Consider the following 19,662-nt stretch of genomic DNA (forward strand, 5'->3'; position numbering starts at 1 on the left):
GAGTCGGACTGGGAGCAGTGCGTACCTCACCATGTTAAAACCACCACAGAATGATCTGGTACATGCCTCATTTTCTCAGTTTTAATTGTGCAATAAAGCACCTTTGTTACCGTGTGCCACTAACCATAGGAGGATCAATTTCCCTACATCTTCCACAGTAAAAAAGCATTCAGGCTTTAGTAGCCCTGTCCTTGAACAGCCTTGAACACAGCAGTACCTCAGCCCTCCCTCCAGATGAGGAGCACAGAGATGCTGCCGGATCCCTCCTGAAGTCGCGGGGCTGTCTCCTCACGAAGAGCCTGGCACCATTTGCACCAATTCTCTCAGCGCAGCACCGTGCGGGCAGCCATGGCTATGGGGGTGTGAGGGCGATGCCTCCCATTTGAGGCGGTCTCCTCCCTGGAGGCCGCCGCCACCATCACGAAACCAACCGCAGCCCAGCGGAGGGCGCGCACCTGCCCCCCTCCCAGCGGGCGGGGCGGCGGCGGGGCGCATGCGCGACGGCGGCTCAGTGCCCGCCTCCCCCAGGTTGGCCGAGGGACGCGGTGCGGCGGCGGTTGGGGCTGGCTCGGCGCAGGTACGGAGCGCGGGGCAGTGCCGCCGGGGCGCCGCGCGGGCGGGGCCGGGAGCGGGACCCAGCGGGATGTGAGGTGGGGGTGAGGGGATGAGCGGTGGGGATGGAGCGCCGACGGCAGAGTTTGTTGTGTGGCGTGAGGGGAAGCCGAGCGAGCGGTGGTCGGGTCGGTTCCTCGTCGCCGAGCCGCGGCGGGGCGGTCGCCGGGGGTCGGTTCCGCCGTCGGGTGTTGCGGAGCGGGGCGCGGAGAGGCGGCTCCGCCGCGCGCCGTGTCCGGGGTCGCGCCGCTCACCTGTGGGCGCTGCTGGGAGGCGCGGCGCTGCCCTCGGGCGGTCGGGGCGGCGTTCCGGCCGGCCGTGCGGTCGCCGGCTCTTCTTTCCAAGCGGACGTGGGGGTTGTTCGGTCTGGGAGCCTGCATTGGCGGCTGCCATCTGTTCGGTGTTTGCGTTCCTCAGTGACACGCAGGGCAAAGCCCGCTGCTGTGCTGCTGTAGTAATTTTATTGTTGTTGTTAGAGCCGCTCAGCGAGGGGGCTCGGTCCGGGCCTGCCGTGCCTCTGACGCGCAGCCGATCCGCTGCCCTTGGTTCTTGTTACCGAACGAGCCGGCCGGCGAGGAGCCATCAATAATTCACCGCTGTTGTTATGCTTTTAATAAATAACAAAGGCGAGCGCACCGCCAGCTGCGGCGGAGGCAGCGGACTGGTGCGGCGCTGGGCGCTGTGCAGGACCGGCTCACGGCGGGCTGCAGCGCTTGGTCAGCGCCGTGCCAAATGCCACGGCAGCCGATCTTCCTTCTGCTGGCTGGGTTTTCCCCGGAAATAAACGCGTACTTCAGGTGTTTTTCTTTTTGATACGGTGCTCAGAGTGCTGTCTGCGGTAAACGGACTAGAAGTTGTGTCGTAAGTTGTGGTTAGTAAGATGGAATGATAGAATGGGTTGGAAGGGCTCCTATCGATCACCTGGTTCAGGCCAGATGCATGCGCGTCTAGAAGGCTTTACATACTTTGTGTGATTGCTTTTACTAATTAAATGTTTTCAGTGCTAACTGGAGGTGAGTTTATCTTTAGACAAAGTCTCAGCAGGAGTTACATTGCTGTAACGGTGCAACCCAGAGCAAAGCTGAGCTGTGCTGCGGGGCTCCTCCTGAGGTAAGGCAGAACTGCACTGTGTCTTCAGAGCAGCGTTTGGAAAGGGATTACTGTCTGCGAGCACATCCACTGCTTTTAGAGAGGCTTTGTCATCTGAGTGCTGTGCTTTGAATGTCTACAGTATGTTTTGAGGGATTCTACCTCATAGAGTGCTGATTTTTCTCTTGAGTAAGAGGTATAGTGTGTAGCCGACTCTAAGCCGTATTTATAAGTTTCACAAGGGCTTTATAAATGCAACTCTATGAATCTTGTGTGCTACCTCTTCCCTCCTGTAAGAAAGGTAATACTTGCTGTCTGCACCCAACTTCTTCTAGTTGGAGATATCCCATTAGTAATTTAAAAGATATGTTTTGCTGAGCTGTTGATTACATAAAGTTAAAAAGAACTTTTTTAATCTTGCTACTAAATAGTCTTATATACTTCTTCAGAACAGCATGAAATAGTGCTTGGATGGCTAGCAGACTAAAGAATGGAAGAAGACTGCATTATAGCATGATATCACATTACAAAGGGGGATGCAGTAGAAAAACCTCTTTTTTCTTTTTGCTAGTCCTTGAATTATATGGACTTGCCTGTTGCTTTTACTGCCTGTTGGTAAATACATCATCTAGTGTCACTCACAAATAAAAGCTATTTAACGGCTGTTTACGAGGGTGGATAGTGGTAGGACAAGGGGGAATGGTCTTAAACTGAGACAGGGGAGGTTTAAGTTAGATATTAGGAGGAAGTTTTTCACACAGGGTGGAGATGCGCTGGAAGAGGTTGCCCAAGGAGGCTGTGGATGCCCCATCCCTGGAGCATTCAAGGCCAGGCTGGATGTGGCGCTGGGCAGCCTGATCTGGTGGTTGGTGACCCTGCACATAGCAGGGGGGTTCAAACTAGGTGATCACTGTGGTTGTTTTCAACCCAGGCCGTTCTATGATCCTATGAAAAGCAGTAACTAAACACTGAAAAAGTCAGTAGTTTCTTTTCTCTTGTATCTTCCTGCTCTCCAAGTAACTTGTTGCAAATTTGGGTTCCCTGAGTGAAAAGTTCTGCAAAAAATTCTCACCTTTACAGTTATGACAAACTTGAAGGAAATTCCTGCGTCAAATCTGAAACTGTCAGTGCAGTGAGCAAGCATCGGTAGCTATGTTTAAATTTGTTTGGATCTTCTGGCTAAGCAGAAATAGAAAACAGTTTAGCCCTGGGGGGGGGAAAAAAAAAAATCACCAAACCTCTTTATCAAGTGCCAGCATCCGATGAACATCTCATATACTGTGTTGATTTGCTGTTCCTTAAATTTATGTCCACATGATCCTTACAAAGAATGCTGGGTATGGAGTTGCAGTAATCGGACTGCTTCTTTAACAGGTGTGTATTTGTTAGTCCACTACTATAATTCCCTTTTGAGTTCTTTAGGACTTAAAGCATCTCGCATTCCAGGCTGTATTAATGCCAAATATTTCAAAACCCACTGAGAAGAATGCAGGCCTTATGGTGGGCAAATGCCAGTCCTGAGGAACCGGTACAAAAAATCTGCTTGTCTGTCCTGCTTCCCCTGCAGCCCCCCCTATAGAGCTAGACTCTAATAAATGAGGCCTTTGAGATTTCATTATCCCCACACAGAGGGCCTTTCTAAATATTAAAATACCTCAGGTAATACACACATTTTTTGGTAAATGCTAACTAGAGTTTTCTTGTCGTCAGAATGTTTAGAAATAGTGGCTCCTTTCGCTTGTATTTTTTTTTTCCCCTCCTGTTTCCTTGAGCAGGTAACAGTTCTATTGTGCTCTTGATTATTAAAGCTAAAAAATGAGCTTTTTGAGGTATAAAATGTTGGAAAGCAATGCCACCACCAAATAGCTTTTCCAGCAATTAGGAGGTTGCTTTCAAATACCAGCAGACTGAAATGACAGCTTTGAGCAGACTGTAAAAGAGAAACTCCAGAGCTTGCAGCAGGCATCTTAAACAAAAGCATTGTTTTTCAGAGAAAAACTTTCCACTGTGATCAGTTAGTGCTCTGTGGAGTTAACTGCTCTGACTTGGACCAGGAGCTTCTGAAAGCTAGATGAAGCATTTTGATTTGGCTGTTCACAGCTCTTGGTTCCTGTTAGGAACGTATTGAACTGTTTTTTTTTTTTTTGTGATCACTTTTAATAAATCACAGATAAAATAACAGATTTGCGCATAGTTCCTTTGGGAAGTTATGTGGTTAATCAGTAGTGCAAAAGGACAGCAGAGAGGTTTGAAGAAGGGCAAAGTTCTGATAGTGTCCACCAAATTTGCATTATTTTTAGGTAATAATATAAGGAAATTAACTTATGCTGTTGTTTGATACTAGTTTATGGCAATTACTTGATTTTTGTGCATCATCTGAATTATATACTATCATCTAAAACAAAAATGATCACATTGGGTAGCCGCAAATGCTATTCCAACCTTTCACTGTATATTAATCTAGCAAAGAAAGTACAAAGGATATTCATGATTTTGTTTATTTAATAAGTGTGCTGCCCTGATATGTGCTGGGATATTGGCTGCTGTTTGCAGTGGCAGTGAGATAGAGCAGTGTCAACACTGGCTTTTTACATGCTGTCAGCACAGCTCCTGGTGAACGCCCCTGCTTGCTGTGCATGTCGTTGTGTGCCTTCACAGCAAAGCTGTGTATTTGTCACTTATGGGAAAATCCACAAAGCTTGAACCAAACCCATGCTCCTTAATAACACTGACATTTAATATGTGGTGGTGGTGGTGTTTACCATTACTTTATAGAGCTCTTTGTCAGAAGCGGACTGTTTTTTTTTTTAGGAGCGCTAAGCTTTTTGCATGTAGGTTTGGTTTTGTCTATGCATAACGTGTTCAGCAGACGTGTTGGTAAAAGTATTCTGGCACTGGCCAGTCTAGGAATGGAGCTGTTTCACTCAGCCTTCTTCTGGTATGGATGGTTTGCCTCGTTGCTGCCTCTCCCTGCAGAGCGAGAAGTAGCACGGGGAGGAAAAAAGTTGTGAATGGAAAGTGTTCAACAGATGGCATGCCTGGCAGTGCCCATCTGACGGTCTGTGGAGAGCCTAACTGAAAGGTTGTGCTTTATCGCTTCTGTGAAATTTTTTACTTACTAAATCAGAAAGAGCTTCCTTTTTAATAACTGAGGAAATTTCATCTCAGTTGGGTTTGCAACTGCAAACAGCTGGTGATGCTGAGCAGTGAGCTGGGCGCTGCTGCCGGGCATTGAGTTGGGCTGTTTTCAGTGGAACCAAAATGGAAACACTTGAAATGGAAACGAGTCACCAGAAGGGAAGAAGTAAAAGAGTAGTTGTTCCCATTTTGCTTTCATCTGCGTTCTCTCTCTGTGATTCTGGTGGGTGGTTTTTGGTGCAGTTTCCTAGGTGCTGTAGGCAAAGTGTGCGGGCAGCCTTCCAGCATTGCTACGCAGAAGTCCGTGTCTTCTTGTATCTTGTGCTAATTGTGAAGGCTGGAATCCAAAGGAACTGGGAATGAGAAGAGACATCAATGGTGTTTGTAACTCGTGTAATAGCATTGGGTACAGAGGCTGGTGGCAGCGGTGAAAGGCGATGTGTTCCTGTAGATGTGAGCCTGACTTCGAGACTAGGGGTATGGATATTTTCAGCTTCATCAGTGAGTTTTGAAGGACTCTTTCTGGCACTTTAGTTCTTTTCAAGATGGCAATGTTTAGCTTATTAAATGGTGGATGCCAACATGGAATTGTTTTACTGTTGACCTGAAAATGTTTTGGCATTTACCCTTGAAGTCCCTCAGCTTTGGCTGTCCCTTTGGTTTAATCTCTTGGCTCAACAGGTTTTATCGTCACACAGAGCATATAATCAGAATGTTTCTAATAGCTAAGGAGAGCTATAGAGAAAGCAAACAAGAATATTTGTAAAGCTTACTTGAATGGAGCTCAAAAGTAAGCTGTTAATGTTTGCATTACAGAAAAGCTCCATACCACAAAATTGTGACTGTTTTCTTTATAAGTGACGTTTGTGTGGCTGTTCATCAAAATAAAACAGATTCCTGTATAGAATGGAAAATGGTGTCACAGAATGGTTTGGGTTGGAAAGGACCTTAAAGACGATCCAGTTCCAACCCCTGCTGTGGGCGGAGTTGCCAGCCACTGTGTGTCCCTTTTCACTTATGTAGGGTCTTCTCTGTGCTTGTCTGGCGGTTTCTTAGCAATTGCCGGTTTTGGGGGCGAGCAATCAAGAAAGATAACAACACTGTAGGGAACTTATTCTTCTAGCTGTGAAAATTAATTTCTAACTTTTGCTCCAAATGTTCCTCATGATGTGGTAAAGCAACTTGTTTTTTGTACTGACTGAGTGAACGCACAGCCACGTTAAACAAGTTTTGAGCAGAGTTCTTTGTGTTCGAGGTGATCAAAACACCTTGATGTAACTAAAACACTGGTGTGTATATTGACTTGGAGATTCCATTCATGGCATTTCCTTTGCTTTATGAAACAGATAATGAACTGGACATACATTGCAGCAGTGAATAGATGACATCTCTGTGGTTATAATCATCATCTTTCTAATTTGTTCCCTACACGCTCTTTTCAACTGGAAGAGTGAAACAGATTTTCTCTAAAACAGAATGGGTTCTGTCAGTTAGATGATGCTATGGTTCTCTTCTGTGTTAGGTTCCCTTGTGAAGCCTTAATTTTGTCTTTATAAAAGTGCTAGTTTATAGTTTTAAATCATGCAAAGATTTTATGAGGTCTGATCAATGATCATTTCCCCATGAGGGAAATAGGAGCTTCTTTGGAGCTTGTGTAATTTGTGCTGTACCATATTGTTAGGAAAAGGATGAAATTAAAAAAAAATTAAAAGATAATGTGTGTTAGATTGTCCAAATTACCAATTAATTGCACACTTTTATGTGTATTATATGCAGTGAACTCATATTTTATGTGATACTTATTAAATGCACAGTCATCACTTAATTATGCTAGATATTAAGCACACATCATGCTTCAGTAGAGGTTTTATTGACCAGCTCTGTCACTCCAATGAAGTGTTACAAGGTTAGACATAAATTAACCAAAACTGTTATGGACTATAATTTATTTAAAGGTACACTGATTTCTGTCTCTAGAATATTACACACTGGAACAGGCTGCCCAAGGAGGCTGTGGATGCCCCATCCCTGGAAGCATTCAGGGCCAGGCTGGATGTGGCTCTGGGCAGCCTGGTCTGGTGGTTGGTGAACCTGCACGTAGCAGGGGGGTTGGAACTAAATAATCATTGTGGTCCTTTTCAGCCCAGGCCATTCTATGATTCTATGAGTATTTGCTTCATTGAGATTAAAAGTGGAAACTTAAGGTGGTTTTTTTTTTCGTTCTCGTTCTTGAATATAATGTGTGTTTTGATACAAAACAGTCTAAGACTGTATTGACTTTTAGACTGGGAGTTTGTTCTTAGGTCTTCTGAGTTCACAGTCCAATACTGAAGAAAAAATTTGTGGATGTTGAAGTTGATACTTGTTTCTGTTCCAGCACGAAGTATTTCGATCATATTTGTCTAGTTTTTAAAAATTCAAATGACCATAACAAGCAATATAATGATGTCTATAAAGATGTAACTATTTCCTGTTTGCATTCTGATGATGTGACTGTTTCATTTAGGGCTTCATATGATGAGGCATTTATTATGGCCAGTGATCCCTTGGAAGGCTTTCATGAAGTGAACCTCGCTTCGCCCACTACACCGGATCTTCTTGGAGTAAATGAGCCAGGAACTCAGGAACAAACTACCTCACCCAGTGTTATTTACCGACCACATCCTTCTGTTGTGTCCTCCACACCAATCCAACCCAATGCATTGAATGTTTCCGACCTTCCCACGCAACCTGTTTATTCATCTCCCAGACAACTGAATAGTGGGGAAGTATCAGGTGTCAGGTGAGCCTTGTGCATCTCTTTACTGGTGTTTTTTTGTTTGTTTGTAGGACTACTTCTCACTTTACTAAAGATAGAATTTTAATATAGTGTATAATATTAAATTGCGTCCGTAACAGTGCATCCAGCACTACTACTGCCATTTCTAAAATACTTTTAATTTGTATTATAAATTAAGAAAACCCTATCCCTTTCTTTGCAGCATCAATGTTACCGACGCAGTGCTTTGTTCTACCTCTGGACCCCAGGGGGGGTCATTCAATCACAATAATTCCAGAAAGGAGAGCAATAATGCAGAGAGAGAGTGTTTGCAGGGTGCTACAGTAGCAGATGTTGCTGAAGGAAACGAAGATATTTTTGGTTTGAGTACAGACAGTTTATCTCACTTACGGAGCCCATCTGTACTGGAAGTAAGAGAAAAGGGCTATGAAAGATTGAAAGAAGAACTTGCAAAAGCTCAGAGGGTAAGGCTTGTTGTCTTGTCTTCTCCTCCTTTTTCTCTGTTCAACGTGGTTCTCGTGTGGCAGAATGATAGGTGGGCCAGAAGGTGCTGTCTGAGTACTCATTTATAATAGAATTATTACAGTGTAATTGTTGGAAATTTTTCTGAATGTCTGCAGTGCTCATGTCTTAGATTTATTCCCTGACTTTTTTTTTCCTAGTGCTGCTGCTACATAACATGTAAAGCTTTTCCTTCATTTCTGGTTAAACACTTTTTCTTAGAATTTAGACCAGTCTTTCATTCTGACGTTTGAGAATAAGAGTAATTCTTTTGTCAGCTAGTTTTTAAGTATTCATAACGTTGATGATATACCTCTCAGATTTTCTTTCTCTTGTGGGATAAAAATGTAGCTTGTGTTGTGGACTATACGAATATTTTAGAACATGAATACCTCTGAGGTATCAGAGGGGAATGCTTGCATAGGAAAAAAGCAATAAAGATGTCCCTGAAGTTCTTCAGAGTACTGTGACACCACACTTCAGATTGAATATGGACACCTCTGAGGAAACTGTGGCTCAGTTTGTTAATATTTGTAAAGCGCTTTGTCTTGTTTGGATGGATGGAGCTATATAAATGCAAAGCCATTGTTTACCATTCTAATGTCCTTCTGTGCTTAAATTTCCTAGTAGACTTTGTGCTGTTTGTGTCCTGTGCCCTCTCCTCTACATGATTTCATTCTTGTTTAGATTTAAGCTCATCTTTCCTCGTGTTTGAACTTCTCCTCTCTGCTTGCTGCCTCTTTCTGTTGAATATAGCCATTGTTTCTGTCGTAGTTGCATTTGCCCTTGTCAGTGTGAATCTTAAATATGAATTCTGATATCGCTGCTTCTGTTGGTTGTTTTGTACAGTTGCTTCCTTTGCCAAAGGTGTTTAGTATTTGACCACAGAAAGGAAACATTAACCTGAGCTGAGTTTGAGGACCTTGCATGTGAATATATAAACCGAGAAGTTAATCTTGGAACCTTAGGAAGTAAGATCAAACTAAAGTTTAAGCTTCAGAAAAGGCATTCCAGCTCCTGACAGCATACAAAATTGTAACTAACGTAGTTAAAATCAGCAGCTCAGATCTGTTACTGTTATCTTTGAATTACCTGAAAACGTTAATTCACAAAAGTAGCATTAAAGCTGTTAAGACCATTAAAAAAAAAAAAGAAAAAATTAAGTAGTTTCAAACAGTTTGGATGTTATTTAAAAAAAAAAATAAAAATAAAAAAAAGATTCAACTCGAACTTGAGAATGTTGATGTCAAAATCTTTGTTAATTCTCAGCACATTAGGTTGATTCTTACACTATTAGTCTTGGAAGACAAACAAACAAATGTTATCCATCTGAACTTCCATTGGTTCAGGATAGCTCAGTAACACTGGAGGCTTTAAAGACTACACGACAAACACTGTTCATCTTATAGTATATGCTTTCTTCCACTGTGTAATAGGAACTAGTTTTTGTAAGACATGGCTGTTCATACAGGGCTGTGTCCCCCTGCGTTATTCATTGTCATGCAGTCTTTGAAAATATATATCCAACTACATTTAGCTTTGTCAAAGAATACTTAGTTTAAAAATTTGCAGACAAGTAATTAATACGTGGTGCTTATATCTAGCTTTTTTTTTTTTTTCTTACATTGTACTTTTAAATTCTCTTTAAGACTCTGGTTCCCTTGGGTTTATGAGCTTTGTCAGGAAGAATGAGAAAAGTAAAAATGGTAATTTGTACTTGAATTTTATTAGATCATTCATCCTAGAAAGCATACGGACTTTCCAGGAATGAATGAAGTGAGCACCAATTTGCTATCTTGCGTGTTTCATTTCTTCCAAACTTTTTTTACCCAAAGCATGTGTGCAGTTGTACCGTGTATTAAAGACAGATGGATTTGAATTTGTTGCAGTTGTGATTGGAAGGAGAACTAGAAGGGAAGTAGGAATTTTGAAGCTTAAGAATCCATTATCTGAATTCTTTTTTAATGTCTCTGCTTCTTTGAGTGCAACTTTTTTCTTCATCCCTGTTTGTTTTGTTTTTTTAATGTAAGAGATATATACACATAACATTTTTGTGTTAATCTAGGTAAATTGCAAGACTGAATCATATCATAAAATTGTGAGAAAGGTTGAGCCAGGGATAACAGCAGGGCAGCATTTTGCAGTAACTGTGTGTAAGGTTAGGTGCACTTTTGCCTGAGCGTAGTTTCTAGTCATTAAAACTTGGCAGATTTTTCACCATTTGCTGAGCCCATTCAGGCCTTCTTTTATTTTCTTTTTCCAATGTAGGCTTACTTCTGGCTGCACTCATCAAATAGAGCTGAAGAGCCCATTTTAATGATCTGAACCTTTCTGTGTGTTTTGTTCCTCTTTTTAAACAGCATCAGGAAAATTGAGGTGTTAAAATATATAATGATTCAATGTGTGAGAATGCATCTCCTCAAGTCTCTGTACGTTTCTTTATTTTTTCTTCTTCAGCTATGATTGAGATGTAACCCTATGGTTATTGAAAGTAAATAAACCACATTGAGGTAACGTTGAGAGAAAAGTGGTGGTATTTTGCATTACGGAATTTCTTGACATGCAAGTTGAGTGGAGCCTTTGCAATAGGACACCTTCTGTTTGTCTTTTGTATGAAGTAACAGGCACATTGCCAGTGCTTCAGGTTGCTCACTTATCGTTTTTGAGCTGTAGCAGCTCATGGTCATGTCTTCCTTCAGTTTTTTTGTGCGGCTTGGCCATGAAATTCGTCACTGACCATCAGTGTAATTATGCTATCCATAACTGCAAAGGCAAACTTTGATGTTTTCTCTTGAAATGTTGAAATCTCCAGCTCTTACTACTAGTTTGCTCCTTCTTGCTGAGGGAAGAGCAGTCTACCAGAGCTGATGACTGTAAATATCATACCCTGAGAATGAATTCCATGCTTCCCACTGTCTCTTGAATGGGATCTCTAGGCTTGTTGGCAGCAAAGCCATTTATGATTTTTGTAGCAGAAATCTGCATTATTGATATTTCCCTAGTAAGAGTGAAACTGAGAGGTTTTCTTGCACTGATGAAGTGACTCTCATGAAAGAGTAACAGCACTGAACATGGCACTGTCAATTTCAACGTATCTTTTTTGACCATGGTACTCAGATCTGGATTTTGTTCCAGATCTTTCAGTTTCTGTATACATTCTTCCTGTTGTAAGATGAAACTAGAGTACTCAGCATTGTTTGTTCTCCAGGTCTTACATATTACCACAGGGCTTGAAGTAGACTTTTCCACCTGTGTTGTCAAAGAATCCAGTGCAGAGTTGATTGCTCCTGTTATAGTGTCTCTGAGTAGACTAATGCTGGTGGCTAAATCTTTTATTTTTTTTCATAGACAAATGTGTTATTTTGATAACTCTGCATGGGTTAATGGATAAATATATTCACAATAACTAGCAAGGAATTCCAGTACATTGTAGGAGAACATTTGGCATTCTTAAATTTCTGCAGTCATTTCCCTGTGAACTAACAAGAGTAAAAGCGAGAAGGCTCTAGAATAACATCCACCAAAGTGTGTTTTCAAGCTTTATTAAAACATTGCAAAAGGCTGCTAGATTTTGACTGCTAAAGATTGGTTGTAGCTGTTCTTTGCTGTCTTTATGCATTGAGAGGCTTGTTTCCATACCTCTGCCTTAAGCTGGTGTAGCATCACGCTGCAGATAACAGATTTATTCTCTGGCAGGTGGAAGTTTACACGCAAGCAAAAGAAGCATCTTCACTGGCAGCATAGGACCAAATGATTCAGGAGCCTGTGAAGTCCTTGTATCTCTGAAGACTGAAGTTCAGTTGGAAGGGTCCCTGTGAAGGTGGAACCCAACTATCAGATTGCTTTTGAACTGGCCCACTGTTAAAAGTCTATAATTAAGAATGTTATTTGAATGCCACAGACAGGCATTGAGGCACGAAGCATCTGCAGGAAGTCTGTACCAGTGTCTGACTGTCCTCCTCTTGGTAAAATGCTTTTCCTCAGGTCTAGCAGGAACCTTCTTGATGCAGCTTGAGCCAGTGCCACATATCTTGTCACTGGATACCAGGGAGAAGCTGGGTGCTTCCCTCTCTCCTTAGGAAGCTGCAGAGAGCAATGAGGCCACGTCTCAGCCTCCTTTTTCCTGAGCTTACCAAACCCACTGTCCTCAGCTGCTCCTCTTGGGACGTGCCTTCTGACCTATGAACCTTTTTCATCCTCCTCTGGATGCACTGAATTATCAGCATGTCTTTTTGAAACACAGAGCTAGGAGCTGTGCACGGCACTCCAAGAGAGGCCATGCAAACACTAAGTATATTGGGAGAATCACCACTTTTGACTGTGCTGCAGCTAATGCATCCCAGGGTACAGCTTGCCCTCTTGGCAGCTTCAGCAGTATTCCACAGCTCTCATTTTAGGTGATACCTATAGAATTTCTTGCTCTCTTCTTGAGTGGTGACTTGCTTAAATTGTTGAACTTGATCTAGGATGATTTTCTTTCTAGTATTCAAAGCGTTAATTGTTCTGAAGCAGCAATTTGTGTCTCTTATTGCTTCTTTCTAGAAAACCAACCTGCATTCTTATCATGAAAATCAAAGTGAAATAAGCAATAATATAACTATTTGATAATATATATATATGTATATATATTTTTGAGTGGGTTTTTTGCCCTGCAAGTTACAAATTCTTATCACCTACTTCTGTATTTGTGTGTATTTTGCTTTATAATAGCTCTTTTTTTTTTTTTTCAAGTAGTTACTTTTTCAGAACAGCAATGTTGGAAGGACTGCAGCATGGTGGTAAACTTACTGCACACAATTGTCTGTTCTCTAAGGCTGTGTTCAGTGATGACTTTAAGGCACAAGTGGTAGCAATGGCTCCAATAGCTTCTGATTATTTGAGCACTCTTTATTTTTTCCCTGCATAAAAAAAACACATCAGCCTCAGCTATTAAACTTATTTGACAAAATAAGATGATATATTATACTCCTCCTGAATCGTGTTGCAGGAATTTGCCCCGTATTTGAGAAATGTAGCTAAGCTGCTAAGTGCAATAGACTGCATGCTGTTGTCTCCTTTTTGCTTTCATTAAGTAGCTTTACTTATCTGCCTAAATTTTAATCTAGGCCTCCCCCTGATGTTTCCAGTTACAAGCAAAGTTGCAACAGTCTCTCCTAAAATAGTGTATTGATAGAGATAGAACAAGGGTAGTTCTGCCTACATGAGTTTGACAAGTCTTGACCTGAATCTTATTCCAATCTCCCACAGTGTCTTGTGGCACTTCTGTGTTTAAGATATACATAGCATATTTCTAATAAATCAGTGAAATAAACGAAAGAGCTAAAAAGTATTGATGTATTCGTTGTATTTATAGGAACATGTGAAACTTGAGCTTTAAGCATTTTGCATCAGAATCTTTCTTTTCTCTATTAGCAAATGTACCTTATGTGAGAAATACTGGAGAAATTAGACCCCCCCTTTCCACCCCCCCCAAAAAAAAAAAACATTTTAGTGATACTTTTTTATAACAGCTCAAAGGCCACGTATGGAAAGCAAAAAAAAAATCAAAATAGCAAACTGGAATAAAATTTGATCACAGCGTCCATAGTTGAAAACAAATAAAAGGAATAAATAATGTGTTTTACAATACATGGGTATTGAACAGCCCCCAAACGCTTGCCAAGTTTAGGAGCTGAAGTCTGTCAGGAGGATCTTCACCCCAGAGGAAAATTGCTACCAGTTTGACTGCAGAAATAGCCTGCTGTAAGGCAAGATTTAGTTTGCTACGTTATTGTGTGCACATTACTCAGTCACAATAACTTTGGGAGAAATGCCTCCCAGGAAAATGCAGAAGCTGATGTTTTGGCCCTTTTATACCTCTTTAGAAACTGGCCTGCCAGAGGTTTGTGAAGGCAGGTGTATTCTTTGTTTCTACTGTTTTGGAAGCAAATGATTGCTAGATTGTGTTTGAGATCTCTAAAGTGTCAGTGACAGACTTGGATCAGTCTTGGGAGTGATGGGAGTGTAGTAACAAGATAGGCAGGGGAAAAGAAAAGGGAGAAGATCTAGACTGGGAGAGGAGTTATGGGCAAAAGGAATGCTTGAAAGGTCAGAATGGGTTGCTTTCTGCTTTTCTTACCCTTGCTTTTTTTTTTTTTTTTCCCCTGTCCTTCTCTTTCCTGCTACAGCTTCCAGTGCTTAATGAGTGAGAAAGGGGAACTCTTCCAAACTTGTCAAACTTTTTGTACTCCTGCAAAAATACCCCCCTTTTCCCTCAGACTTAGCAAAATACAGACAAGATTGGGCACGCTTCACCCATTTGATTTATGAATCTGCATTAATGAGAGTAAGGATATAATTACAGTGTGACTTTGTAATTGTGTTAGATACAAGGAGACCTACAAGGGAGTTGCTATTTCCATCACGTTTTAAGATTGTAAGGGAATTGGGAATCATCTTGAGATGAAGATATTTTGAAAAATAAACTAAAAAAAGAAAAACAACCCAACCAACTCCTACACCCAATAAAATCAAGTACTTATATATTAAGTATCTGTTAAGCTATAGGTAAATAGAGCTGATATTCTGTCCTATATTTGATTCTTTTATACTTTCAGGAAAAGAAAAACTGCTTTTTTATTTTTTTCTTAGGATTTTGGAAATGCTGATGTTCAGGTTAGAGATACCGTAGACGTTGCTATATAGCAGGAAGAAATAGCTATGTATGTACAGCGTTAATTTAACTGCTTCTAGTTTTAAGATGAATATGTTGAAAGGCTTTGTTTAGCAAAGGGTTTTGTTTTCCTCTGATCTTTTTTTTTTTCTCCTTATTTTTCCCCCCCTTCTCTGTGGTATTAGCTTTAAGAGGCCAAATTACTTCTCTAAGTCAGAATAAATAACTTTTAATTTTCCATAGGAGCTGAAGTTAAAAGATGAAGAATGTGAAAGGCTTTCTAAAGTGCGAGATCAACTTGGACAGGAATTGGAAGAACTTACAGCTAGTCTGTTTGAGGTTTGTTGGAGTCTTCGATGTGATATACTTAAAGGAAGCTGAGCCAGATGTTTTATGTAGAATCAGTGTTTTTCATGCAATTTTTCTGCAATAAGCTTATAAAGGGATTTCTGTTCTAAAGACCTGGGTGTGGTGGTAGAGAACTTAAGAGCAAGTAGTAGGCTTTTCAATCAGATGAGAGACTTTGAGCTTGTCAGTTTGCCTGGCACAAAATGAAGAAAATAAGGAAAATCTATCAGAAAGCTTGAGAGTATTTAGGCTTATTTTTTGGCATAACTGTATTGATGCAGCTTCTGTCTGACAACGCAGCTATTTAGACAAGAGCTAAATTTGGGGTTGTCATGGTGATTAAATACAAAATAGCATAGTTCCAGATTAATAGAGGGTAGAACACAGTATAGAACTTAACCATGCTTTCAGCTTTTGAATTTTGGGTCTGGCAGCATGTTACACCCACAAGTTTGAAGACAAACTGAGTAATGCACCGGGGTGGCGCCTGGTTGCAAACTGAAACGCCTTGAACTTTAAGTGGGATCTTTTCTTTTGAGAAAATGGCAGTGATGCCAGCAAAGATTGTGAGCTTGCATCAAACAAACAAACAAAAATCTTAAATCCACACTTGAAACAAGGTTAGTTACCATTTTCTCATGGAATGGAGGCATACCTGTTGGCATAAACTTCATAAATCAGTTATACTTTCTGCTTACTGAATTGAAGGTCTTGTTTTCTCTTTCAGCATATGCTGAAAACCATGATTTAGAAACAACATTGGTGATGTTGTAATGCTACAAAAGTGCTGTCAAAACCTGGAAAGTATTGGCATTCATAAATGGAATTGCAAACTGCTCTGTGGATTGGCAGAGCAATTTATTTCATCATCCCAGTAGTGCAAAGCTGCTAAGAATATTAAGCATTATAAATATTAACCAGTATAAGTGGAACACTGGAGGGCTGGTTTTTTTTTTTTTTTTTAGCATAAATATTTGTATATACTGGGGGGAGGAAAGTGCTGGTCAGGTATTTTAACTGCAGAGGAATAAAACTTACGTTATCCATTTAACTTAAAGCAGTTAATCAACTTGTGAAAGCTACACGTGAAATATAACACATTAGTAATGATTATTTAATGAGTTTTAATTATTCAGAACTCCCAGCTGTTGTGGGCACGTCACTTAAATTCTCTTTTGTGATATGTTTTCACCAAGAGTCTGTAGTAAAACACAAGCTGAGGTTTCTTCACTTTTACAGTGGGATCTACAGTTCTAGGATTCGCATTCTATACTGAATCCCACTAATTTCAGTAACCGTGTAAGATGCTACCTAAGTTGGTATGGTGGAGCTGATGTTAATGCATCTCAGTTGAGGATCAAGACTTGTTTTACACAGCTGGTTGTATACGTTACATTTTTCCACATATAACATGCTTTGCTTTCCAAGATACATCACTAAACAGAAACTGCATGGTCAATGTTAAATGTATTTGTACACATTGTATAAATGTGTATGTTCTCATTCCTGCATGTGTATGTTACTTAAGAGAATTTTACAGACCCATACTATACAGCTGTGTTGTTTGCCAGTGGCAGCCAGATCTTTTGGTGTCACTGTGGATGAACATTCTGTTTTATTTATATAGTGTCCAGACACGTGCAGGCGCTTTACAGATATGAGAAGGGTCCTACCTCAGGTGATTTGGTTGATGGCCCTGATCTTCCCTTTTTTTTTTTTTTTTTGCCTTTGTTAAGTACCAAATAAGAACAGAACAATTGGATCACGGGTGCAAATTGCTGGGTCAGAGCCAAAACAATAAGTTACCCAGACAAAAGGCTAAATGATGTTTGGAGGAAAAAAAAAAAATTGAAAAAATCCCAGTCTTTTTATGCTTTGTTATTAGCTTAGTCCTGCTCGTTTACTCAGATGGGTTTCTAGTGCATTTTCTGTTCTACTTAAGAAATGTTTATTAATCCATAAATTATTTTTAATCCTTTACATTTTTATTAATGGTGAAACTTCAGGCTTGAGCTGTTTGACCAGTTTCTTCATGCATTTGAGTAAAACTGGTTATTCTGGCTAGGAGAGAGAAATTCTTCTGAATGTGTTACTGTGCCCTTGTTGCTTTTGTTGCTACTGGTTGAGTCTTTCCCCTGGGGGTCAAGGAACTTCAATGGTCAGCTGCTGAAGTGTGTCCAGAGGCTGGCATTCATGACAGGTATTGTTTTTGTTGGGGGGGGGAGGGGGAGAGAGGGGAGGAGGTTGGCTGTCAGTGGGTTGAGTTGTTGAATTTCTTGGCTCTGGACCACGGAGAAGGGACTTGCTGGTGCAGTGAGGAATCCAGATGATAGATTTGCAGCTATTTTTTGGTTTGTAACTATTTAGATTTGGCAGATTGTTGCACAGCTTATTTGCAAGTAATCGCAGTGGAGCAAAAGTATGATGCAACTCCTTAGGTGGTGGTGGTGGTGGTGGTTGTTGTTTTTAACTTGTAAATTGGTGTGAAACATTTACTCCAGCTACAAATTTTTTACAGGAAGCGCACAAAATGGTTAAAGAAGCTAATGTCAAACAAGCTGCAGCAGAAAAACAGTTAAAAGAAGCACAGGGGAAGGTGAGTTTATTTCCAGCTTGCTTGTTTTGTCTTTTTACGTGGACCTACAGGACCAAGTGAATGATGGAAAGATTATTAAAATATAAATTGACTTGTTCTTTGTTGCCTTGATGTGTTCTTAGCTAACACCAATGGATGCAGCATCACATTAGATAACTAGCAAGGTGTGCAAGAAACCAGTTACAGTTGCAGTAACAAAGAGATCTCTTGTTAGCACTGCTGGAAAATGAAGTCTTGATTTGAACAGAAGTTACTGGAAATGTCATGAAATGATTTAACATCAGTCTACAAGTATGATATTTTTGTTTGATAATGACTTTGTATTTTTGTTTTCAAGATTGATGTCCTTCAGGCTGAAGTAGCGGCACTGAAAACGTTAGTACTGTCTACTTCACCAACATCTCCAACTAAGGAGTTTCAGTCTGGTGGAAAAACTCCTTTTAAGAAAGGGCATGCAAGAAACAAGAGTACAAGTAGTGCTATGGGTGGAAGTCATCAGGACCTTACTATGATGCAGCCAATTGTAAAAGACTGCAAAGAGGTAAAAGTATGAGGATTGTCTTCTGGTGCTGATAAGCCAGTTTAATTGCTTTGTTTTTCCTCACAGTAAGTTTGGTATGTAGTAAATCTTATAATAGCAATTGTAGAGATTTTTCATTAATGAAAGAATTTTTCTTATGTACCAATAGGTGATGATTTTTCAGTTGTATTTACCATTGAATCTTTAAAGCAGGATGAGATAAAAATTGAAATATTGAAATTACTAATGTAAAGGTAGGAATTAAAAACAAAGGTGGGAAAAGTAATAACAAAATTCAGCAGTATAACTGAATGGCAAGTCCTAGTGGCTTTTTTTTTTTTTTTTTTTTTAAACCAAATCCATCACCATCTGCCGCCAGGAAAAGAGGAAGAGTCATTTTATAAACCCATAGTGGATGAAAGAGTGGAGGAAAACTACATCAATCATAAATTATTAGAGAATAGGAGAGAGTTACCACTGGAGTCCTTAGAGGGCTTTGAGTTTATCTCCTCATGCCATTGAGAATGGGGAAATACTGAGGCAACAGCTCGGTGAAAGTAATCTGAGAGTTGTGAGAAGGTTGGATCTGCTGATGGTGAATGAGTAGTGGAACTGAGGGTGAACTTCAAAATAAATAAATGAGAAATGATGTATCTGGAGAATAAAATGCAGCTTTAGCAGGCAGATACAGGTTTTGGACTGAGAATAGGATATGTGATGAAGAAAAAAATGTAGTGTGCTTGTGGATAATTGTCTTCAGGTACTGTGTCAGTGTTCAGTGGTAGTAAAAGACCCACAGAATGTTAGGTGTTGTTAGGAGGGGAGTAAATGGAAAACAAGAAGCCTGTTACTGTATTATAAACATGGAGTAAATGTATGCATCCTGTTCTGCACACAGCTATGATACCTCCATGTCTGAAATGAAGTAGTGAAAATGTGATGGATGATCAAAGCTATACGAGTGTTTCTGTGTAGGGAGACCAGGGCTCTTTATGTTGAGACTTTCTGAAAGGTACAGAAGTGCATACAATCACAAGTGACATGGGGAAGATGAATGATGAACAAGTAGTAATTATTTCCTGTAATGAGAAGGCTCTGGACACTAGAAGGAAAATCATTTTGGTCAATATATAACTAAATTTAATAACTAATTGTCACAAAGTGACAACAGGACAAAAAACTGTCTTCAAAATGATGCAAAGTTGCAGTGGAAAAGCCCATTGAGGTACATACAAGTATATATGATTTCTGTATCAGGAAGCTTCTTTAATTACAAATTGCAGGAAGTAGGGGGGTATATAATGAAAGCATATTGCTGCATTTCTTCTCATGCTGTTCTGCAGGCAGCCCTGTCACTGCAGGTCATTAGCAGAGAGAGTGATGAGCTAACTGGATCTGTAATATGATTCACAGTAGTCATTTTTATA

The 19,662-nt window shown here is 40.5% G+C and overlaps 1 protein-coding gene across 4 annotated transcripts in view; it reads left to right on the forward strand.

Moving 5' to 3' along the window:
• Positions 1–431: 431 nt before the first annotated feature.
• Positions 432–19,662, forward strand: part of RAB3IP (RAB3A interacting protein) — a 29,108-nt gene continuing 9,877 nt past the window's right edge. Inside the window, exons 1-6 of one of the 4 annotated variants that reach the window (XM_085221186.1) lie at positions 433–577; positions 7,346–7,621; positions 7,821–8,082; positions 15,015–15,110; positions 17,638–17,715; positions 18,053–18,256. In XM_085221186.1, coding sequence (XP_085077312.1) covers positions 7,371–7,621; positions 7,821–8,082; positions 15,015–15,110; positions 17,638–17,715; positions 18,053–18,256 — 891 coding nt within the window. In that variant the 5' untranslated portion in view covers positions 433–577; positions 7,346–7,370. Of the gene's footprint in view, positions 651–5,292; positions 5,317–7,345; positions 7,622–7,820; positions 8,083–15,014; positions 15,111–17,637; positions 17,716–18,052; positions 18,257–19,662 lie in introns of those variants that run through there. The other 3 variants (XM_085221187.1, XM_085221191.1, XM_085221198.1) reach the window with 3 other exon arrangements.

The sequence above is a fragment of the Meleagris gallopavo genome, chromosome 1 (genome assembly GCF_905368555.1).
Source record: "Meleagris gallopavo chromosome 1, MGAL_WU_HG_1.1, whole genome shotgun sequence".
In the NCBI taxonomy this organism is placed as follows: Eukaryota; Metazoa; Chordata; class Aves; order Galliformes; family Phasianidae; genus Meleagris; species Meleagris gallopavo.